This window comes from Synchiropus splendidus, chromosome 8 (assembly GCF_027744825.2).
Source record: "Synchiropus splendidus isolate RoL2022-P1 chromosome 8, RoL_Sspl_1.0, whole genome shotgun sequence".
NCBI lineage: Eukaryota > Metazoa > Chordata > Actinopteri > Syngnathiformes > Callionymidae > Synchiropus > Synchiropus splendidus.
In genome coordinates, this window is record NC_071341.1 from 7165566 (window position 1) to 7191458 (window position 25893).

The 25893-nt window shown below is 39.0% G+C and overlaps 1 protein-coding gene across 2 annotated transcripts in view; it reads right to left on the reverse strand.

The window, feature by feature from the left end:
* zgc:153039 (uncharacterized protein LOC767698 homolog) overlaps nt 1–25893 on the reverse strand; it is a 60534-nt gene that overhangs the window by 29277 nt on the left and 5364 nt on the right. For both annotated transcript variants that reach the window (XM_053873700.1, XM_053873701.1), the window contains exons 7-8: nt 6758–6915; nt 2587–2669 (exon numbers count right to left, since the gene is read on the reverse strand). In XM_053873700.1, coding sequence (XP_053729675.1) covers nt 2587–2669; nt 6758–6915 — 241 coding nt within the window. The remainder of the gene's footprint in view (nt 1–2586; nt 2670–6757; nt 6916–25893) is intronic.

Consider the following 25893-nt stretch of genomic DNA (forward strand, 5'->3'; position numbering starts at 1 on the left):
TATTCTCCATTGCTCAATATCACACTTTCAAATGTATTTTTTGTATAAAAAATAAAAAATGGCATCAGTAATTGTAAAGAATCAAAATTTGCTTCCGTTTTACTAGATTGAGCTGCATAGCAACGAGTCCCTAGGGACATAAGGTCCTCATATAAGTAAAGCTACTGTGTAGTGACGTGTGCATTGTATGAATGTGGTGAGATTTAAAGTTCATCATTTTGATCCAGAGATCTGATCATCTTGAGAAATTAAGAGTTTGCTCATTTCTGTGTTTGTTGGAGAGTGCTAAGCTTTGAGTCGGGATGTTCCTGTTGCAGAAACACAGGGGTACAAGAGGGAGTGACTAGGAACGTGTGACACTACTTTAGTAGATCTGTGGTCAACCGCAACATATTCAACTTTCTGAGTGAACAAATGTTGTCTTTGTATTGCCAATAACAATAAGCTGAATACTGAATAGTCATTCTGTAGTCCATATGTTGTTGTGAAGGGATGATTTCGAGACAAGCAGGGAAGGGACGTTTATTCATTACAGTGAACGAGTTTTGTCCTTCAAGTATTGCCCCTCCAAGATCCAATACCGCTTCAAACATGCCTAAAATGAGCCCTGAAAATGCCCACACACAATACAAGCATGTCTGAGACGGTTCTTGTGTGTATATACATGATTTTGTTGGTATTTTGTTGGTGCTCTTTTCCAAATAATTACCTCTTACACTTTTTCCTGCATATTTTTTCCCACCGGTTGAAGCCTGCTTGTGTTTGATTTACATAAAAGTCCAATGTCAGACAAACACCTTCATCCGCCTCCTCACATTGCCGCAACGTACCAGAGTGTTTGAGGCGCGATTACAATCGGACTCTTGTCATCAGTGAATTATTCCACTGGCAAGAGAAGTGACGGCCTAAGAAAAGGCAGCCGAGTCGATGATCTTGGAGCCGCCAACGATCTCATTCTAACTGCTCCTCCTCCACTGGAGAGTTGTGGGCAGGCGGCAGCAAATGAGTTCAAAAGAGAAAGGATACAGGGTAAATAATGAGATGCCATCTTGCCTTTAACACTCACCTCTGATAACAGTCTGATGGGAGAGTCAGGCCTTTTTACTGCCACGATCCTCCCTGCCCGACTCGCCAACTTCCACCCCTTCCGCCAATATCCACCAGATCCTCTGCACTGTCTTCTATCCCACACAAATCTCTTTTGTTGAAGACAGAACCAATTGAAAAAGCCCACTGTCACATTAACTTTGTCCCTTTTTGTTTAACCATCTAACATCGCTCACTGTTCAGGGAAAACTTACAGTCCAAACTCACAGAGTACTGAATCAAGAAGGACCTGAAAACTCCAGTAGGAGGATATTGATGATAAAATATTGTTGTGAAATACATGTGCAGAAAATGTTTGTTGCTGTACGGACCTAAAAATATTCCGATCATCCTCCCTACTTGCACCTATTCTCTTCATTACCTCGTCCATGAATCTCAATGGTTGTCAACCTCTTTTGCCATTCCTTAACATTCTTCAACCACCACGTCCCATTTCTCGTCGCTCCACCCAAACTCTGTCTCTAAACTTTTCCACATGAGCTGTCCCTCAGATATATATCATTCAATCGACAGGCATCCTCTCATCCCCTCAGTTTCGTAGAACATTCTGGTCAGAAAGTTCACTGTGCTCTCTCCTAAATCCTTCCGCACTTCGACTGTGATGCAATCTTGGCCAAATGCATTCCCACACTCCATTCACTTCAGAGTTGCCCTCACTTCCTCAACTACCTGATCCACCATATTGCCTCAATTTGACCTCTAACTGTTCTCACTCTCTTGTAGGGCTGGGGAATAAATCGATTCTTAAATATGTTAATATTTTTGCCCTGAATCTATTTTTTTCCCACATTATGACAGGGGACAGTCTTCCTGGAGAAAACACCAGCTATAGTCAAATGTACACTAAGGACTTGTTGCTGGAGTCTCATAGCTGATGCTAGCATCGGGCAGCCAACTGCCACCCCACAGTGCCATTTCGCAAACACACCACGGACAGCATTCATAATATGTATTGATCGATCGATGGTCGTCCTGGGCTGTAAAACCTCGGGGAGAGTAGTTGGATATTGGTTATTTAACCGAGCTGCCACGGAGTCGCATCTGCAATTTGGTCTGTAATAAAGCAGTCTCTCAACCGCTGAAACAATTTAGCCCCCAAAACATTGCTTTATAAATTTCTAAAAAGTGAAAAACGCTCTACATAACTACACAAATACTACCATGGACAGCACAACACAAATCATTGTTTGTTTTCAAATTAATATTTTAATTTCAAATTAAAAAAACAAAATCGTGATATAACTAAAATCTGCACCCACGTATCAGAATGCGTATCTTCCCAGCCCAACTCTCTTCCTTGGTTCCCTGAAGTACGGCCTCCATCTTTGTCTTCCACTCTCTTCAGTGAATAGCTCCATTACCATTCCTATTCTTCAACCCAACCCAATCCACATCTTTTGACTGGAGGACTTTTTAAATGAATTTTTAATGCGACATAATCAGGTTTTAGTTCTTTTGGATCGATAACATTCTACTCACCTGCACAAGGAACCAGGAAATAAGCACTGACACCCATGGATTACCGCTCTGAGAGGTCTTTTTCGCCGGGGACAAGACTTTGCCTGTAAAGAGTCAAAGAATAATATTGCAGATAAAAAGTTAAATTGCTATTCAGTTAAATGCCTTTTTTAGATTCCAAGGTATTAAAATTGATGCACAACAATAACAATCTGCCTTTCAGAATGTGGAATTCAGGATCAAATTAAAGATCAGTAACTGATAATGATATTTCAACAGTAATACCGTTCACATTTAGAAGTGAATTTACAATGTTTTGCCCTAAAGCCCACACGTTTATTGCCCAAAAGTTGACCAAAAGGGCTAGCTTTCCTCCCTCTTGAGTGGAGTGACGGGTAAGACAAAAAAAGTGATCAACATAAATACGTTGGAGGAACAAAATGATCTGAGCAAACAAGAGATAAGGCACAGCGCTTTCAATGGACGAACACAAAGGAATAAGAATGCAAAGAGAATTGCGCCAGTCAGACAAGTGGCCGATTCTGAACAAATGCCTCACACAGACACATTCAAACACATAAATAAGTAATGGGACGTAAACATTGCAATACATATTTGAACATTTTTGTATTTTTTATGATAAGCACATACACCGAAAGATCTAAAAAGAGACAGAAAGGAAGGAAGGAATTCAATCCTTAATGATAGTATTTGAAGTGCTTGTTCCAGGCTTGGCACGGCTGTCAAAAGAGTTTGTGTTCAGCCGCCACCCTTTTCTCAAACTCTTTATTTTTAATGAATATTCTTGAATCCCCACAAGTACAAGCTGTTTCCTAAAGCTGGCGGTAGTGTATTACGGTTTTGGGGGATAATTTGACAGGTTTGTAGTTTTAATTAGGCAAGTGGTCTTGAAAAAGTTCGGTTCAGTGTTCTGGGCTTATTAGACACAGACTGTGAGACACTGCAGTCCATTAGTATTACCACTGCCTTACAGTCACATAATTTGATTTGTAGCAGTAAAATATAAGAAATTATTACGAGACAAACTATGTTGAAAACCCAAAATGTTCAGTACCAAACTGTACATAATTAAAAATATTGTAGCTATTGTCAGTGTGTTTGTTTACTTGTGGATATAGCTAATAAATCATTGCTAAGTAGTTTCTCGGTGTTGTTTTGGTCAAACAGATTCATTATAATTCCTTACTTTAAACACAGACTGATGATAAAAAAACACCTTTTTATTGTTTCTGAGAGAAGATATTTTAAATCAGCTACCAATTATCTTGGCTGTGAAAGGCCAGCTAAGATGAAAGCAGCCAAAAATAAATATAATTAGGCCAGCCAAGCTTTGTTTGAGGAGCTGGTGAAAAGAAATCAACCAGTGAGGAAAAAGGACAGGACATCATGTACGCAGACACAATAAGGAGTTGGATTCCCTAGCAACCAGCACAAGCCATGTGACGTGACAATATATTTTTTTCATTTTTGTAACTCAAACACAAGCATATTTAACAGTAGTAAATGATAAATTTACTGTAGTAGTTACTGTACATGTCGAGGAGAAATGAATGAGTTGACAATGGTACATCAAATCCATGTCGCACTGACCTTTCTCACGCACTCACACATTCTCTATCTACATCTGGCCCTTTCTTGCTCAGAACCATTGCAAACATACAAGCATAAACTCACACACTCCAATAAGAAAGCTTACACTGCTCACTCGCCCTGACCCTGAGAACATGTTAAATCAACACCTTCTTTTTCTCAACGGATTTCTGTCGGGGTAGGAGCTTTTCTTTTACAGTATTTTCTATTACCAGATACAATACCACATTCCGAAATTTCCCCAGTGATGGAAGAATAAAAGCAGCCCAATCTATACTTCATCATCATTTTTAAAAAAGTTTCAAGTTGATTACAAAAGAGTTGGCCCACACATATGTTTTCCAATTAATTCAAAGGCTTTAAACTACAGACAGGCGGTTTTATAATAATGATTAATTGCATTTCGATATTTGCCACCATAATAATAAAACATAAGTTGAGTCTGCACAGTTGAGCTTAAACATTAGGGTGGATGTGCCCCAGTGATGTGCAAACTCTTTGCAACATGAAATGAACAGAACAGCAATTTCCATGCTTCTATCCTGAAGGTTTGTTTTTAATTTTACACCCATGAGCGCAATCTCATTTAGTCTCCATCATCATGGACATTTCAGTTATGACAACACATCTTGTAATGTGTGAAAGAAAGTTGATCTCAAACTAATCTGTGTTATCTTCGATTGAGTATGTTTTGTCTGTAACTAATTTAGTGAAATGAATCAGCAAAGGTCTGAGCCCTAGTTTAAATTAATATGAACTCACTCAAGGTTCATATAGAAACATGATTATGAATACTTCAACAACCATTTATATTGATCACTTAAAAACTGAAGAAAAATAAAATAATTCAGTCTCTTAACAATGACACCAAAAGCACTGAAAATATGACCATATCATGGATTCAGCCATTATATTTTCAAAATTGGGCATCCATCAACATACTGATCCACATCCAAACACTGAGTGACGCACACAAGTTTCATATTCACTATCATTATGGACTTTCACAAAATAAACTGGCACACATATCACACAACACATAACACAAGTTATCTGCATATAAACAGATAAACTTTTTTTTGAACAAACACAGTATATAAGACGGAAATGATCCTGCCGAAGATCACATGAATTCCTTCATTGGACATAACTTTTAATTCTCCCTCTGATCACTGGGCAGTGGAACTTACACTAATAAGACCATTCATCTCGACTGGCAAGCACTCAGACATACATAAATGAGCTTACGGGAGGAAGAATCATCCACTGCAGAGCTAAAGAAATAAATGTGTCCAAGAACACTCATTTATGACGACAAACTCTCAACAGACACGAAACCGAGAGTTGTTCAAAATTAAGGACACACTCACACGACAAGCCGGCAGTTCAAGAACATGAAGGTATGCATGCTATAGTGAGGATGTTCTTATAAAGAAACTACAGACAGAGACAGTCCTTGGCTGAATTACTCCGTGGGCGAACCTATCCTCGCCGGGGCCTCCCACCCAATTGCAGAGCAACAGCGTAGTGTCATTTTGCAGGACATGAAGGATCACAGATCCGATCCGAGTCTATTCAAAACTGTGCTATGGCTGTAATGCTCAATTGAGCATCAAGGCACCTGACTTAGCAGTGGTATAGTGGTTAAAGCACAGCCACCTGATTCACAAGGTTGCTGGTCACGTCTGGTATATGTCTCTGGTGCGTTTATTTTTCAAATGAATGCGTTTCATTGTGATCCCGTTCGAAATATCAAAGTAAATAACAAAGCCATTTATAGTGCTCTTACCAACAAATCAATAATCTCAAAAGATCCTAATAAAACGAATAAACGTATATATTTCTCTCAATACCAGTTAAGTTAATAATGTGAACAGCCGGAATCTTGGTCCGCCCACTAGTGCAACATTGGACCCATCACCTGCAGTTTCTTGGATGAAAAACTAATCCATAGTTCACTGTCAGGGAGAATAGGATGACAGCTATGGAGGAGCAATGCAATTGTTGAGAAAGATTCATTTTCATTTGTAGTTAAGTTTCCAATCCTGCAGTCACAGACAGACGTGCATCTATGTAATGTGGCATCCACCCTCTGATGCGATTTTAGATTTATAGATATGCACACCAAAATACTGATGAACGTAGCCAAACCAATTTCATTGCACACCACTATTTTTCCATAATAGGAACACTATACAAGTAACATCCGACTTACGAAGTCCACCCGTATGTACGACCACACCCAGCAGATACCAGCAGATGCTTATTTTTTTTTTATTCAACGTCTGGCACCGCAGCACGGAGCAGCCCAGCAACGGGTACGACAGTTACAGCAGCACAGTATCCCAGCATCTCACTCTCACACAGCCATCTACCACTACAGTAGCACCTATAACCCTTGCATCGGCTAATTTGAATGGCATTCAACTTACGTCGAATCTGACTTACGACCAGTTGGTCGGAACTGATCCCGGGCATAAATCGGATGTTACTTGTAAATATTTGATGGACTCCATCGGCATTTGTTGATGATGATTTGTTGAGTCCACACCAAAAGCTGACCAGAAAGGCAACTACCTACCAAACAGGTCGTCTCGGGCCAAGGCGTAGAGGATCCGGGACGCCCCGATCAGGTTGCTCATGGCAGCACACAGAGTGGAGGAGTAAACCCCAATTGTAACAAAGGGGTTCCAGATGTTGATATCACGGAGAAAACTGTAGTCTCTCTGGAGCAGTATGCTGGAGAGGGAAATATTTGGTTAGCAATTGTAAGCAACAGTACAAAAACAGAGCAATGTTAACAGGAAATAAGTTTTCTGACGTTTTAATGTTGTGGAAAACATTTAATACAATCTCGAATATAAGAGTTTATTGATTCTTAAAGAGCGCAATTACAAGTACATTCACACCAAACGTAACATGGAAAGGGTTTTTGTGCTACTCACCGTTGACAAAAAAAAAAGCTCCTAAAGGACCTTTGATAATTATGCATTGAAAAAAAAAATCCCACTTCACTAATGCGCTCATAGTTAGACCTCATGATCATATTATACATGTTAAAGAATTTGGAAATAAGCCAGACAGTGTGTCGATGCTACCTCATTTGTACTCGCGGACTGAGGACGCATGATAATAGAACAAGTCTGAAGTGAAGGTGATGATTTCCGTGCTGCAGCGTCTAAATTGAAGCACAAGACGCCTGCAGAAGAGAAAATATTTGACAAAGCAGCCGCTGCTGTCAGTAAGAAGGAATTGCAGAGCGCGGAAACCGCAGAGTCTGTGTGGATGATTGCTACAGGACCCTCACCTTTATTCAATATTCCAAAGATGAAAGGTAAACACAGGCCCCTCCAAAACACACCCAGAGCTTCTATTCATTTCTTTGCTTTGACGCCACATTCCTTAATACGAGTTTAAACTCCAGGTATCGTTCTATGTTCTTTCTCCAAAACCCCTCTCATTTCACCTTCAATGCAGTGTCTTTTTCCCCTTTTTGCGTCTGTAATTAAAGGTCTCATCACGTTTTTGTTCTGGTCCACAGATTTTATTACTTATTATCATGGCCCCTATTAAGCATTGTTCACTTCAGCCAAGGATCTGAGCACACTATTATTTCCTGCTGCACTCCAGAGGCTCACAAACACACATGATTGAAAGCACACTTCCGCGCTTATGAACAGAGAAGTGAACGTCACCCTGGAAATTAGGAAATGCCAACGACTTTATCTATGTGTTCGTACATGCAGCATGAGGGTAGCAGTAAAGTTTATGAAGCGCTGCTTTAATCAAAGTCTCCGACATAATCATTCGACGAAAAACATATTGAGTCCATTGGTCGCATATTAAAGTCTAACAAAGCTTGCTTGGAAAAGGAACAAGTTTGGCTGTCATAAACAAACCAGCTTATCATGACACTTATTACATCAGAATCACACGTATTTTTTGTGCAAAAAGCAGTGACTGTAATGGGAAACCTTCCGAGGTTGTGCAACTACATCATTTTAACAGGAGCCTCAAATATTGTAATCCTGTTTACCTTATGAGTTATGCATATTTTTCTGCTTATTTTTTAGAAAGGCAAGAGACAGTGAGGTAACTGGCAAACACAATGCTTGTCCAAGTCTCAAATAAATAGGAAAATGAAAAATACCACCAAACTCAGGATACTGACACCAAAAAAAAACTCTTTCAGAAGTGTGACAAAAAATGAAACTCAAATATAGTGCCATAGACATACAAATTTTACACTCCTTTCATTCGGTTACAGAACTGGCTTGAGCCGGTCTGGTACCAGTAGGGGCCAAAATATCTTTAACATAGTGGCAACTACAAATGTAATTTGTCCCCATCCTTTTCAGTAGCTGCATCTGATGGTTCTGTATTCAGCATGAACTGGTTCTTCGCAGGCAAACAGGTGTCCAGTTAACCCCACAAACTGCACCAGGGCATCAAGTCTCTATGTTCAGAAAAACTGCCGGTATAGCACTGTGTTTTACCTTTTGTTTATTCAAGGTACTGTTGCCCCTTAGTATGTGTGGTTGTTTATTAAGTCATGGAAAGTAAAGATGTTACCAGAACACACAACCAGGACCTTAAAATATGTCTTAACAAGGCTTGGCTACATCACTAGGTTGTTGTCTATTTAAGTTTAAATTATCATGCCACCAATAAATCTTGTGGTTGATCAGTTGGTAGAACCAATTTAGGACTTCCATGCTTTATTTATTTTTTTATTTTTTTGCAAATTACTGGTGATACAAACACAAATTGTTACCACCAGTAACACTGCAGAGAGGAGAGCGAGTGACTACGGCTCAAAATCCCATTCTTGGATGAATTTTCAATTCAAAACTCAATAATGACAATAATAATAATGAAGTGTCACCGATACGCTTATGGAACAAAGCATGAACATGCAGGCTCAAATGGTCACGTATTCTGAACAAAGTTGATTCTGTCGAAATACAATGTTAAATAAGTGTAAATCTGGGTCTGAGTGAATCAACATGAGGACCAGAAACAAGCCTTTGTGACGTCACTAGAAGTGGATCATGTAGCCGCACCATTAATGGCACAGTAAATGTTAAGTTACCAAATGTAACTTCCAAATGTAAATTAATCAAAAAATAGTTTTGTGTTTAGTTTTGCGAGTCAAAGGTCGGTTAATTTCATTGCTTCAGTTTTTTTCCAAACTAGTACATTTATATATTTCAACACCTACATCCCATGACACCTTAAGGTGAATCCTTATTCCTGCTCCTCACAAAGCAAAAGCAAGCGAGATGATTTAGGTCAAAATGAATGGGCTGATTATTAATTTCTTTGACGTGCAGATGGAGCTAAATAAATCTTGAAAAGCTTGACATTTTCAAAACAGCTCTCAGAAAACATCATGAAAAAAAAGAACTTAGTGGCAGATAATGCGTGGTGTGTGCACGTGCGTGAGCGAACGTCTTTGAATGGGCAACAATCTGTAAAGCAAATATGCCTTGAAATGGTGTTCCTTTCAAAACTGTGCATTCATTACTATAGAACAGAAAAGTCTGTGCACGTGTGTGTGTGTGTGTGTGTGTGTAGTCTGGAAAGTAATTATTGATCAGATCATGCAGCTGAAATGAGCTCTGCCATTCAAATAAAGAGCAGCCCAAACCAACGCAGCACTGAGTGACAGATTAAAGCCGGTCTTCTTCAGAAGAGGAGGAAACAAAGCTGAGCCACTAACAGAGATCGACTGGTCTCTCAGCCGACTTATTTGTACACCAGTTTATCACATGCCTTCATCCATATTAACGTCCTCATCCAGCCATATGGATCTCTTACATAATGGATTGGTTAATTTCAAGTTGTGCTGCCACTAGGAGTTTGACTGTATCATAGCATAAACAGGAAACAGTCTGTCGTGATCTCAATGCTCTTTGCTTATGACAGTTGCTGCTCATTATGGAAACTCAGGATCGTCTAGTTTAATGAGCTCCCATGTAAAAAGACTTCTGAATCTCCAATAAACGCTGAAATGGGATCGGAGATGGTTAGAGAGATGGCTCTAGCTTACAGGGCACATCACGATGTAGTGACTGCATCATTATGCCGGCGTTCGTGTCCCAGCAATAGAGACATGATGGTCCCAAACGTCAATACAAACACTCTCAAGAGATGCAAAGGTTGTTCCAACCTATGAATCTCTACTACACTTTAATATACATATATATATTTTCCATGCTTGCCTTTTCCCCTGCTTCAGAATGTGCTAATGGAAAAGTCAAATGAAGAAGACGTTGTTGTTTCTGCTCTCATGTTGGGACTTGAAGGCACTTCATCCTGGGAATTAAATAGGTATGAATAAGGGAAACTGTGAAAAATTGGTCAACATACTGAGCTGACTTTACTGTCTGCATACATTCTACATCAGTGCAGAAACAATGTGAGACTATAAAAGTGATCAATAGCTCACAACTTGGTCATGTATTTTAGAAATGAATCTGATAACTTAATTTTATTAGGTCTTTGTTGTGTATCGGTATTAGATGAAGGGAGTGATGGGTTGACAAGGCTTCATGAAACAATGTCTTCATTTTCAGAGGCCAGTAGGTGGAGCTCTTGTTTTTAAACTGATGTGAGGTTACTTTGAAGTGGTAGTTCAAACCCAATGATTTTAGAGATAGTGGGTTCTAAAAAAGACTCGCCTCAGAAGCCCATCAGTAGAGAGAGTCCATTTAGGATAAAGGCCCATTTATGCTTTCTTTACGTACAGAATTGTATCCAACTGTTTCAAACGATACAACCATTTTCATGATTTAATTGCCTTGGTATTGCTGTATATGTATATATCCACTAGGGGGAGCAGCCCAGAGTCAAAAGTTGATGACGACAACAAAACAAACTGTGACGAAACATTGTACGCGGAAGGACGGAGAATTTCTGCCACTGTTGTGTCTTCTTCATGTGTCATTAGAGCGAGGTATCAGGTAGTAACAGCAACACTGCTCTCACGGTTTACAGTGGTACTGCTCTGTTTAGTCCATATGTATAGGCTTTGGGAACGCACGTAGAAATACGCACAAAATGAACACAGAGCACGGACAGAAGGTGCCGCTCGCATATGGATACGGATGAAACTTGGAGCGTAAATGGGCCTTTTGAACTCACTTTCTTGGTGTAAATTCACATAAAATTTGCCCCAACACACAAATTATTGAATTATGTCTAATATACATTTTATAAATGCTTTTGTTTTGTTGTAGTCATTGCTTTTGCTGAACTCCATTAGGGTCCCTGCAAGCGTACGTTCATAAATTCAAGTGAGGCTGACTTCTAAATTAATGAGTGAAATTGAGAACAATGTGACGTGGGAACACATATAAACGTGGGATGGATGAATTAGCGCTCAAATAAGCATTAACTACAGCGGAATAACGTGCGAGGGGATTGAGTCAAAAGAAATTAGGGGCTGTGGCCATTGTGATAAATGGACCTGTCACCCTGCACTAAAGCGAGCTCGACTGAATTATTTTTAATAGTTTTGTAAAACAATAGCTCGACAACATGATGGAAAGGATCGCATCAGCAAATGTGCATTGGTGTTGAAATGACACCAACGTGACGTTTTCATGAATCATACGGTCTCTGCGTTAATGACTTCAGGTACAAGGATTTATGCTTCGAATTGTAGCACTGAAAACCATGCTCTTTTTTTTTTGCTACTGGATCAGGGATGGGTGCTAAAATGGTGTCAAAGTACTTGGTATTCGACAAAATAAGCCTTGGGCCATCTGAAACAGTAGTGACAGAATTGCAGCAGTGGTAGTGTGTGTCGCAGTAGTGTAGCCAGTCAAGACCACCTTACCTGAGACCCAGACAAGACCAAAGTGAATACATAACATACTGTGGGGAAAAAACAACATATTTCTTACTATCTCTCTCTTCATTTTTCCATGAGTGAAGAGGCTCCATGAATCCAATCTTGGCAAAATTAAAAGCTGAAAGGTTTCAATGTAAATTGTGATAGAAGGTTCAGAAACACTCACTTAGATTTGTCACACAATATTTGACAGGACTCATAACAAACATAAACTAATCATAATAAACTACTTCTATTGAAGTATTAACCCTCTAAACCCAGTGAGGACAGGCCAAAGAGTCCTCAAAAAGCAAAATGTCCTCAAAAGAAGACTTAGGACTCACAAGTATGCCCACACGTACACACATGCAGGTTTGTCGCACCATCTTTTTGGAGTCCGCTCATTGACATAAAGCTTTCCTCACTCTTAACCTAATCATCCAAAACAAATGGCTCACCTTAGTGAGGACTCTGAACCAAACTTAACCTTATCGTTATCACCTTGTTGTTTTGAAGTCTTCATCCTCAAATTGAGGCTTAACCTTGTGGGGTCTGGCAACATGGCCCCATGAAGACATAAGGTACCCATGAGGAGGTGTTTTCCCCAAAATTGGACCTCATAGGATAGATATGCTTAAACACACATGTGCACGCATGAAGTTCAATCATAGAGCACACGTATGGCGCTTGTGTACACATACAGCAGGAGCCAATCAGGTGGCAGTTTCTCAAAACAAAAGACTCCATTGTGGGTAATTCAATTGGGAATCTTACACATTTCTGATGAAAAATAAAATAAAATCACAGCCACTGTGGTGGTCCTGACAAACAATCCAGCTGAGCTGAGACAAGACCAGGTGTAGATCTCACACAAGGCCAAGACCATAGAGTTTCCGCTTGAGACTGAGACTGATCTCAAGCACTACAACAATAACAGCGTGACACGCAAGTTTGTGGGTTTGCTTCGGTACATTGGTTTGAGTCCAAAAATACGCTGAGAGTGCGAGGGTACTCTAAATAGTCACGTAATGATGGGGATGGTTGTTTGTGCCATGTGATAGGCTGGCAGCCTGTGTTCAGGATGTCCGTCTGGTGCTACTTGTTTCAGCAGAGACCGGATTGGTTAAACTTGGAGTTCTTGATAGGTGGGAACATAAACCTGCACTCACTGCAGCCCTTCATGGAGCAGTTTGGACAACCCAGCCATGAGGGATGGCTGGTTGAAGATGAATGTTTTCACACTGATACTTTCAGAAGAGCAGACAGAACACTGAGACTGACAAAACATACAAAGGAGAGAGAAACCAGAAACATGAGGAAACACATGTAAGCAGGGTTAGGTTTTACATGCAGAAAAAAGTGTCTCTTTCATGTCAGCCAGGAGGACAGTTTGTGAGGGATGTTAATCACAGTTTTTTTAATCTAATCTTGAAAATGGGGAGAGTTCCAAGCCAGCACTTGCAAGGTTGGTTTTAATGAAGAGGACAGTAGGAGGGTCAGTCAGACCATCAATTTTTCCTTTCAGACAAAATGTGTTGTCAAGGATTTGGACAGTGAAACACCATTATAGCAACATCATCTTGAAAAAAAAACAATGGGGAGAAAAAAAAAGGGATCTCTGCAGTGGAGAGATATCAGGTGGACAACAAAGGGAGAGAGTAGGGCTGTGAGGGTGGATGCATACATGATAGAAGAGCAGGGGAGGAAGCCAAGAACGCTGCTGTGGGGTGATAGTGTCTGAAGAAAAGGAATGAGTCAGAATGTAGGGTGATGGGCTGCTGGACCTGATGTCTGACAACATGGAGGAGAAGTTTGATTAAAAAAAGGAGGAATGATAAAGAGTAAAGAGGTAAAAAAAGGTAGGAATTTCAGCTCTTATAAAGGTCAAACTAATTTGTCCAGTTGATGCAAGAATGGATTAAAGAATCATAAAAAAGTTCTACATATACATGTGTTTTTAAAAAGAACTTGAACACTTGAAATAAAACTTGCGTCACCTACCAAGTCACACCACAGGAAACCCCTATTATTCGATCAAAGATCCATTTTTCTCTGGTTTGCAAAACACTTATTATATGCTGGACTTTGAAATGAATATGCATTAGAAGCTGAAGTAAAGGGTCTCCGACCAACATCAGAGCACTTAAGAGGCACAGCTGAAATGCGTCTTAGTTCAAACTATAGTTGTAGTTACAAGTTTTTATTATAGGATTATAGGATAGGATATAGCTTTAATTAATGGGTTTATACATTTGTTGAAGAGAGCTTAAGTGATATACACAGAATCACATCCCATTCATCAAACTACATCCATCTGTGCTCGGTAGGTTGGCCATCTTAAGAGCATATATCGTGCTCTAATGTAATCCATTGATTCTACCGATATTAGAAAATCATACAATCAATCATATAGATTTACAAATGTGAATGTGTTTTTCTGCACTTTCATAATGATGAAGACGTTAAACGGTACTCGATTTAGTCGGCCTGTCTGCGATGCCATTGGCACGTTCTAGCAGAAAACAAAACAGCATGGCAGAAGATGGAGTGGAAGCAGTGGGGTGAAACATTTTGGCTTTTGTAAGAACTGAGATGTTCTAAAGAGGTCACGGGTGGGTGGTGTTGGGTGAAGGATGAAGTCAACTAGAACGGCAATACGACAAATCTCTCCAAATGGCCTCCACGGCACCTCCAGCAGTGTTAGAAATGCTGAATATCAGTTCTCTGTTGCTTGTCCATTAAAATGATGATGTGATAGGAGGTTCAACCACTGCTCATTTAACCTGAAAGAAATGCTGCTTTTTGTATTGTATCTTCTTTAACTGGGAAAAACAAGAAAAAATTCAGTAAAAATATTACAGTGTGAATAAAAAACAAAGATGCAAACAACATTTACTCACTTTATTCTGCACAGGACTATTGTAGAGGTTAACTTGCCACTAATTTAATCTCAGGTGTCAACTTGTTTTCCCAAAAAATTTGTATCATTTCCGTCAACTGGCGACTGTTCTGTTGACTTATACTTTATTCCCTTACAAGAAGCAACATGAATCCAGGAGACTTCACTGCGCTAGTCTAGTATCCAGACCATTATTTAACAGTTAACACAGTTTAGAATTTTAGGCTAGAAAGCTAATGAATCCATTTTTAGTCATTGAATGTGGTAAAAATGTGCCACTCTACCTGAACCATTATTGTCCTTGAATTACATCAGCAACCTCAAAGAAAAAGCAAATCGAATCAGTAGAATGAATCCTAACACTTTGGCAAAACAACTCTAAATTTGAGAGTTTCCATTGGAAAGGTCACAGTGCACAACCCAACTAATATCACCAACTGGATATGGCTCCACTTTCCCATCAGGCTGGAGTCATATCGTAGTAAAGTATACAACTCTGTCTGAAGGAAGTCTCCTAATCATTTCTAGACATGGGCAGAGTGTGGGAGCACAAACAGGTCCAATTAAACTGGAAAGAATGAAATATAAAACCAAACTTTGTTAACCGAAAAGTCAAAATTAAAACCACAAAAGGGTAAATAATGCGATGAATATTGAGTTTCAACCACTGCCAGTGAGTGCTTTCAGAGCAGAGATGAAAGACAGGGAATTTTGGGCGGGTGGAAGGGCGTCGAACACATTCAGGCGGCTGCATGTCTGAGATAGCGAAACAAAAGAGAGCCCAGTAGATTTGCACTAATATAATTATCAAGTCAGTTATTGTTACAAAAGCTTCTATAGAGCCGCATGGATTAGCACACAGGTCACGGACAAACAATACTGAGAAGAAAACTCACTAGTGTGTGTGTGTGTGTGTGTGCCCTAATGGAGCACATATTTATCATCCACCACCACAGACAGGCAGCCCATTACTGTACATGTGCATACACACGGAATAGATAGCTACTTGGTGCCGATATGATCTCAAGTAATAAAAAGAAATCTGAGAAAGCAACACATTAAATCATCAGTCTGTTGCTGCACACAGACGGAACAAAAAGAGTTTGATAAAACAGCGACAAGGCAATCTGTCATGGCTGGCTGGCTGGTCGCATGGGGTTAATAGATTCCTCCTATCTCACATCCCCTCAGCCGTCATCGCCATCATCAATGGCCCTCTTACCATACTGGCATATCCTCAGCGATAATCTCAAAGAGTTGAAATAGCCGGCCTCTCTATTAACGGTGACCTGGAAACCAGTCACACGGCTGTTACATCCAAATAAACAGCGTTTTCGCCGCAGCGATTATAACCATGAAGCAGAAAATGTTCTCATACAGTTGTGGTGGAGAAACAAAACACACTCAGTGCTGTTGTTGAATCTAAAAAGTCAATCTCGCATTTGCAGGCACGCCACAGAGGATGGGGCAGGAAATTTCTCATCATACCATGACGGAGCCGCTTCTGAAAGCTTTGTCAGTAGTATAAATGAGAGTTAAACAGGCGGGCGCTATCTGTTTGGGCAAATTTGACAGAATGAGTCATCACGCAACGCTGACTTTTTAAACTTCTCACTGCAGTTAAAAGCAAACAGTCCGATATGTCATTTGTGTTTCAGATACTTAATGTTCAATAAGGTTGTGTTGTCAAATGTACTCACTCTGGGACCTGGTTTCAAAACGTTTTGATATGGTGACTGAAAACCAGATCTGTGCGAATGAAAAGCTTATCCGACACAGAAGTTGTGTGGACACGACCAACTCTGTCTCTGTGTGGATGGGGTACAGGGCTAAACCATGAATTGTGGGTGATTTAGAAGGATTTCCTGAGCAGTTTAAAACAGGTTATAAAACATGTAATACTTTAGAGAGACTGAAATATAACCCCTACTTACTGAATCCTACCCAGCAGCTTGAACCGCTCTAATTATTTTGGGACTATTTGGGACTCCTGCCCAACCTGAACATCTCACATAGATGTCAGTCACCAGAGTGGAAGAATTGTCCAGGAGACCACAAATAGTAATATGTAACTTAAAATGTCCTGTGTATTTTTTTTTTATTCAAGTAAATGTTTTTTTCAGACAACCAAAATGACATTAAAAAGGGATTATTCACATCAAAGGTGTGTCAAGAATCGAGTTGATTTTGTGAACATTTTGCAAAAGTCAATAGAATCACCACAGGTGAAAGCAGTATCTTGCACATGACTGACTTTGGATGCATTTTCCTGCATAGCTGTTACTATTTGTAAAGATGCACACACTCAACAATTGGCCTTCAGTCCATTCAGTACATTGACCATTGTGAGTACTCATGGAGCTAAACTGCTTTAACCTCTTCGGTCCCCCCGTCCACATACATGTGGATTTCTGTCACATTTTGGAACACAGTTAGCACCATCCTGATAATGATACAACAACAGAGCCATTTCAGTGAGAAAAAAGGAGGAAGGAACTGGCACATAAAAACAACTGCAACAACTCCTGAAAGTAAACAGAACAGGATAGAAAATTCTATTCACATTTTGTGAATTAATCGTACAAGAGTGCATACAAAATGTACTATAAAGTCTCCGGGTTTATATGACGTGAAATCTGGCATATTTTAGTTATGGCAGCATTATTATTGATAACACATTGTGAATTATAATTCCCCACAAACAAGGTCATTCATCTATGCAAAAAAATCTTTCCTTACAAGACAAAGTCCTGTTATTATTCCTCCTAGTTATTTCCAATCCCAAATAGCAAAAAGCAAAACTCAAGAAAAGAACATTTGAAAAGATAATTTGTGTCCCAACAGTCAGCAAAGCATAAGTCCAGTAGCATGGCATCCACAATATCAAACTTAAGATGGAAGATCAGTGCACCGAGCTAGATGTTGTGAAACCTATCAGTCGACTGAACAGTTCATTTCTAGATTTAAGCAGCACCGAAACACAACAGTTCCCTCACATTATCTGCTCTCAAGCTGCTCATCATTTCAGTTAGTTAAAAACCATCCACATACTGTAGTGTGTGTTCACTCCGTCATAAGATCGACATCGCCGTCGCAAAAAGAGAGCTGAGACTCGCGCACCGGATAATAGTTAGCTCTCTACATTACCGGATTATGCCTAGTTTGTGTTCACGTCAGTTCAATGCAAGTGTCTGGTTGAAGCATTATTCAAATTCATGCATGTTTCTTTTTTCTTTTGTTTTTTTTTTTCTCACAATTTTTACCTTTGGTTGTCATTTAACAAGAAACCAGTTAATGCTGCACTGTAGAGAAGACAGAAATACAAAATGTTCATTGGATAAAAAAATAATAATAATAAATTAAAAAAAATATTTATTAATTTTGATGTTACATTTGTGTCCCTCGCTGTAATGAAAACATGCTTAACCTCTGCCAAACCAAACATCCTATCATCATTGATTAAGGTAGTATCTAGCACATGGCCGAGTTTGCACATATTTCACAACATAATTCTGATGTTAACTTGTAATGTGGTTCGCAAAACTCTGAACCAATTTTAACTTTAATTGTGTGATTAAATCTCGAATTCACCTTCACCGTGGACCCTGCATTAAAAATTGCCTAGAAGTGCTACTGATTCGACAAGATGAAATCTCACAATGTACCGTGGTATCGATACTTTGGAACAGAGTATGTCGTACGTCGTAAATGACTGATGTAGTGCAGGTGAGGTGCCAAAGCGCTGTGGAGACACCTGTCACTGTGTCATGAACTAACATGAGTAATTCTAATGTTACACTGAAGAACTGTTGATACAAAACCTGAGATGAAAATTAGGATGAAATATGCACTTTTATTGAAGAGAAGTCTGAACGTGTACGCAACAGTAGCTGCCAGTGAGTAATGGGTGAATGGCTGGCAGCAATTCTCTTGTTTACTTGACAGACACATAAGTGATGTTGCAAATTATCTGAGCCACAATCAGATGAGATAAAGTCTGCAAAGTTTACCAACAACTTTGCATAACTATCTAAAATAGTGCGAAAGTTGATCTACAGTAAATAAAACCACAAATCACCTACTATAACATTTATTTCATCAATAAATTCCAACAATGTTTTCAGGATTTCAAGTGTCTGGCTATACATTAGTTTAACAGTAGGGCAGATAGACCCATTGTGGTGCTCCAACCCCAGCCCATATTCTCTGCACAAGAAAATGTTTTTCATTTTTAAATTCCTGAGAGATCGAAAAGTACTTTCATAATCATTCTGCCCAAATGTATTTTGTGATCTGACACAGCATTTATTTGAGTTGTTCAAAGAATTGTTCTCCAACCTGCACTGCTGCACTCAAAAGCCTGTGTTGTGGCCTCACCTCCTCAGCATCAGGTAGGTAAACATGATGTTGGTACACTTCCCCCAGACACATTATTTAGCTGTTAAAAAGCACACTGGGTGCCCTTGGTATTGAGTTTGTCACAACAAACATATTAAAGTGATTCTTTCAGTGATTAGATTGCATATTGTGTTTTATAGATCAAAGTTCAGGAATAACAAAATAAATAAACACACAAACAAGCTGATAACCAGCAATGATCACGTAACCTGCTGTCCTGAAATAACACAAGATAAGTAAATAAATCGCATTTAAAAGTGGACAGTGCTTGGAGGAATGTTGAGATCCAAAGAGGGTCTCCTAAAAACCACACCCGGAAATCTTTAGGAAAAGTGATAAATCAATATTTTCATCAGCAAGTGAAGGCGGAGAGGGTTAGAGTGTGAACTTAAGCTCCACGATCTGAATTTAAATATCAAATCCTCTGTTATGATGAGCACACACATTCCCAGTCTTGATCCTGGCTGCCCTGCTGCACAGCCCCACTACAGCAGTTTATATCTGTGTCTTCCCCGACACACGTGGGATAAACTCCACAAACACACACCGCAGTCAGCGGTCATAATCACATCTCCCCACTGACATTCACTTCTGAATACTTTCCTAACTGCTCTGGCTTTTTAAGTCACGCTGCAGAACTACAATTCGCCAAGGGTAGTTATTTAAAAGAATCTTAAGTAAAGGTTAGTTTGTCACTCTAAATCCTCCCCTCAAGAGAGACACGGGTGGGTGAGGAGAGACACATGACTGCCACCTAGTGGGAGGACTTTGTAAGTGCAATTGGCTGTGGAAGTGCTGGAAAACTCATTGATATTTAATGTTCTTATATATACTAACTCGTAAATTGAAAGTAGAAAATATGATCCATAATGAGACGTATGTTATTTCAGTTATTTCCTACAAACAAGATTAATAACATAATAGATAACAAAGATGTATACTTAATACTACCTCAGGAATTCACACAAAACACAATCTTCAGTTTTCCCAGCCCAAGTCCTGACTACATGACCATCACATTGATGAGTGATGATTTGTATTTAAGCAACTTTGTTACAATCAATTTTCGTAACCTATGGGAAGCTAAATGAGCGACATCAAGTTTTGTGAGAAGGCAGAACGGCCTTCAACTTAATGCATAATGACGGCAGTCATGGGTAGCAATATATTAACTACTCGCAGGATAAGCCCATTACTGCTATATAGTACCATCACCGCAGTAACCTTGAGGTTTCAGCTGCTTTCCTGCAATGTGGCTTGGTGGCAGCACCACATGATGGATGACTTTAATAAAAGCGGTCATATTTTAATCCACGTTAATTTAGTTAACTCCTCTTCTGCATAATTTTACGACCAGAAAGCCGCTGCGCCCCCCTGACACATGTCTGTGTCTCTGTTATTTATGTTCAACACACACTCAGGGAGATTGTGTTCCAACTTGTGGCCCAGTCTGGGAACTTCTTTTCATTAGGGGGAAAAAAAGTTCCTTGAATAAGGGAACTTAGATATTCTGGTGACATGCTGTTTCTCATTTTCAAAACTATACACACGTAGGGAGCAGATGACACCAGAACCCCGGTAACAAATGGTCTCCCAGGAAAGGAAATCAATAATGTTTTATCATGCACTTCAGATTTTGTAGTTGGAATTGTTTCCCAGAAATAGGTGGATTTAATGCAGCATCAGGAGAGATGGATGTACAAGTCACTGCTGAAAGAATATGTAATAGAAGCAGCAGTTTATTATCAGATAATAGAGGGCACAATTGCTGATCCTCATATCTGCCACTCACTAGCTTCAGCACACATCAGAGAGGTGACTAGTTAAACACACTATATTCAGACCGAAGAGTTAAAATGCTTGTAGTTGAAAAATAGATCACCACATTCAATCATGCAAGACAGTGAAGAGAACAGATGGGATACATGAATCATAAAAAGTGAAGAGAGCTAATCAGTCTAAAGCAAAAACAATGAAAACCCAGGAAAGCGTCCTCTTATATTTGCCTTTTATTGCTCTTTATCAGGCACAGTGAGGTCAGTTGCAGCGCAGATAAGACTGAATTTTATAACCATCCCTCCCACTTCAACAACTTTCATTTCCTTGTTCACTCCAGTGTTCATTTTAATAGTCTAATCTTGTTCTGGAGTCTTCTGAAAGTCAGGCTGACAGCGGGAGTATTGACGTGACATGTACAGGCTAGTGAGCTAATAGAGCTGGGTGTGAGTGCCCTTTTCTGGGTGAGTCGAAAGCAAAACCTTTTTGATGTTGTCCTTTATAGGGCATCAACTTTGTTTCGCATATCCCCAATACTCACAACTACAATAGGTGACAGGCAGAAAGAAATTAATTTTACCATTCATTATGAACTTCTTTGACAGCAGGGTCGCGGAGGAGCAAGATGCAAAGCAAATGAGTTTTAGTATGTTTATAAAATGACCAAGTGAGACACTGCATTTCTAACCTCAACAAGTCATGGAGAAAAAACAACGTATACAAGTCTTCACTAGGACACACCAGTCCAATATATTGTTCGCTGCAAGCAGAAACAATTGTGTAGAGAAAGCTTATATTCAAGCTGAACAAGATTTGTTTTCATCGCAGCTGTTAGCAGTCATTATTCTATCACGGAACAATCCAAGACCTATGTCCTTCAACAAGCAACCGTGAGAAATGACGACTAGATACTTCATCGACACCATAGTTAAGATATGTTAATTCCTCTGACAACAAATGAAACGCACTAAGCGAACTCATCCTCAGTAAGACGTTGTAGTTGTGACACTCTCAAATATGTGTAAAAGTTGCAACAGTATTTTCAGCCTAAGGAAAAACAAGCTTTCTATTGTGAAACAATTTAAACAAGAATGTGGTGGCAACCAGAGCCACTGGAGCCCTGGAGTGAGTCCAGAATCCCCCTGGGTCCTGACAAAGTTTAACATGATACTATTCTATTCAATGAACACAGACTTCAAAGGATAATTTCATCAAATCTAACAAACAAAATCCAGTCACAGTCAAGATTAATTAAATGTATACCAAAAGAAATTGGATTTTGTAAGATATGTACAGGAAAAGAAGGCACATGAAAAGTGACGTTCAAAACATTTTTTAAGTGAAATATAAATAATAATAGTAAGAAAGGAATACCTTATAAAAATACACTTAATCTGTTCAAACCCAAGGTTCCATAGGTGTGTGGTAAATGTAACAAATAACTGTCAAAATATGAGATCAAGAAATTATAGCTTTCAAAGGACACACAATTTGACAGAATTCAAACGTGAGCAAACGTGATGCAATGACACATGAGGTTGAGCAGAACAGGATTCTTCTGTTGAAGACACCGTGCAGCCTCCAGGCAGAGGAGAAGGCATCGCCGCAGGGTAAAAGATGGCTGTATTGATCTCCCCTGCTCTTTTACAGCCCTGTCGTGTCACTTTAGCACCTTGGCAACACTAGGTTTAGAGCAACATCGATAGTGAACTCTGGCACTCAGCAGAAGACTGACACAGATAGAGAAGGAGGGGCCACAGATAAGTACATAAGCAGAGACCACAAGTGCATAGTCATCACTCCTGAAAGGTTAAGAGCAATCTCAAGTGCACTGGTTGATCATGAACGGCAAAAATACACTTGAAGCTTTATGTAAATTATTTAGTTTTTTGATAAGCAGGTTGAATTGTTGCCCAAGTTCACTTCACATGGCTGCATAGTATACCGCCTAGAATACCAGTTCAGACCACCGACCACCAACAACAGTGCTGTAAAGTTGTTGTTGTTTTTTTTTGTTTGTTTGTTTTTTTTATTAACATTCACTTATGTCAATGCAGACGGAGCTAAGAACACTTCTGTTGCCAGTATATTTGTTAATAATGTCGACAGTCAAATGCACATATAGCCCAGCCAGCTACGATAACTCTGGAGTGACAATACAGTCAGTCCCAGAAACTTTTATCTGATTACCATAATTTCATATCTGTATCATTGGTCTTCATGAAAAACGAATACAGAAAATAAAGTGCCATTCCACTCAAACTTGAAAGTGCGCAGCAGATAAAAATCTTCAAGCACCTTCATGACACCATCCATCAGCATTTACTTTATTATAATAAAAGACGACAGATCTTCTGCGCAGACTTGTATCATACTTGGAATGTCATTCCTTACTCTTGTCCTTGGTTTAAATGCACCACTACTGCTGAGTCAGCGTATGCTCTTCTGTCTTCATCATCACACGCACACACTTCCTCATTACAAGTGGCCACTTAATCCATAACCATTATGAAAATATTGATTGGAGCAGCTTCACTATTATTGTTAGGGACAGAGAAATCCTCATAACTCAGCACAGTCAAGAGCAACCAAAGAATAATAATCAGCCACAAGAAGTAGGGCGGCGCGCTGAAAGGGGATATATGAATTCAAGAGTCATCAGTGGATATCAAGGTGAGCTGGGATGGGAGCCAAACGGAGGGCCGGTGCCAGCGTCCTGAGTCATCCTCCAATTGTTATTCATGATATTAAGAAAGAAACCGAAAACATTTGAAATGTTAATGAAAGAAAGCAGAAAGTTTCTGAACATTCTATTGGGACTTTTTAACTTTTTAAAGGCTCAAAATATAGGCATATGTACTTTCGCAGCCACTACATGTATCTATTTTTGGCTACCTTTGATGAGTATATATAATATAAATGTTTGAATCATAATACACCCTGCTTTGATTTCAGATCAAGTGATCGATAAAGGAACAGTTATAAGTATTAATGATGTGGAATTGAAATATATATTCATACACGCACTTATTGTATTGTTAATCATATTTAAATATCTCAGTCTAGAACTACAAATATATATACAGTATTTTGTACTTCAAGCTTTTTTTTTATGCATGATAGGTTTTTACTATTCATGTTATTGTTGTTACCTCAAATGACTTAGGGTTTATTTTCTGTTTCTTTCTGTCTTAAAATACTTACATCAAGATAAATCAGCAGTAGCTTTTGTGGAATTATTCAATCCATTGAAATGAATGAATCCTTTTTATAATTTGCAAATCTGATTGACAGATGTATTTATTAAATGTATTGTTATTTATTAAAACAGTGTAAAAACACTGACAAACAAACAATAAAAACATTCTCATTCTTATTCCATGCCAAGTTTTAAAAGTCCCTCTTCTGAACAAATACACTGCCGCTTTGGATGAAACACTGATTCAGAATCTCAGGGACTAGTAATGTAATTATTGAGAATCATTTTCATCATTAACTGTCTAATTTGGCAAATGCCTTCGGTGTATGAACCTCCTGTGACAAATGACCAATTTGGTGACATGATCAAAAGCGCAGAGGACTGACCTACTGTTTAGATTGCATTTGATGAAGATGAAAGCGAGACTAAGTCAGACTAAAGTCAAAAATGCACAGTAGTGCAACGCTGCACACATACTGAACCCCGGATAGCTTCATTAATTCGCTCGGCTCTTCAATAAACAACAGCACAAATGAACCCACTTACTGCAGATTTGACTTGTACTTTATACCGCGCCTTCTGAAGATGAGTATTTAACTTAAGAAAAAATCTTGAGTTTGAAGTGAATCAGTTTGAAGTGACACGAGATCAAAACAAAAATCTCAAGAGACGACGAAGATGTCTGAGCAGTTCTACAGAAGTTATTTTACTTTGGTTAGTTTGCAGTGACAGTGTCGTTACTGACATAGAACACGTTTATCTCAAAGATTTCACTTCATAGCTAGACTTGGCTGCACCTTATTACCTGTCAAGGCCACACACTGACTCCTTTAATCGTACATAAACGTATGTATGCAGGTTTTTCACCATCACCATCCAGACCATGTAAACTATTCTACCCTCTATGCCACAAAGGTTTTCTTGTTCTAATCTCTTATCCGCAAGACTTTCACACAACAGTATTCACATTTCCGCAGTGACAAGGTCCTGATGAAGTAACCTGTATAAGATTATGCTTATTTCTTTAGTTCTTGAAATGTATTTCTGAACCTCACTTGAACACATAATTTATATCTAAACATTATCTCATATGATTCTGGATTTTTTTCCATCTATTTACAGAATAAGCAACAGAAAATGATCAAAAACGATATTTCATTACAGGTGGGTGTTATAATCCATTTGAAAGAACCAAATGTTTTTTCCAAACAAAATTGGGCAGATTATTGTGATATATATTTAAAAGATTTCATAACATCAACAGAATCAATCAAAGAATCAAGAATTGGGTTAATCCAAGTTGACAAACACTGCATTTGACGGGTCTATCATCATCAGGACTCTGGAGAATCGCTGTCAAATAAATTCAGTAAATTCTAAAACGGCAGAGTTGCTACTCTAATTTCAACTAAAAGTCACATTTCTTGAAAACATATATTCTAGAGATTTTTGAAACACCAGCAAGCTGAAGAAATAACATATAATTTGTGAGAACGCATGACCAAAGCTCATGTGTTCTCTAAGTAATAATTCAACTTAATACTGACCATGATCACGTACTTAGTATTGGAGGACAGAGATGGTAGAACACTCTTAGCATGTTATAAC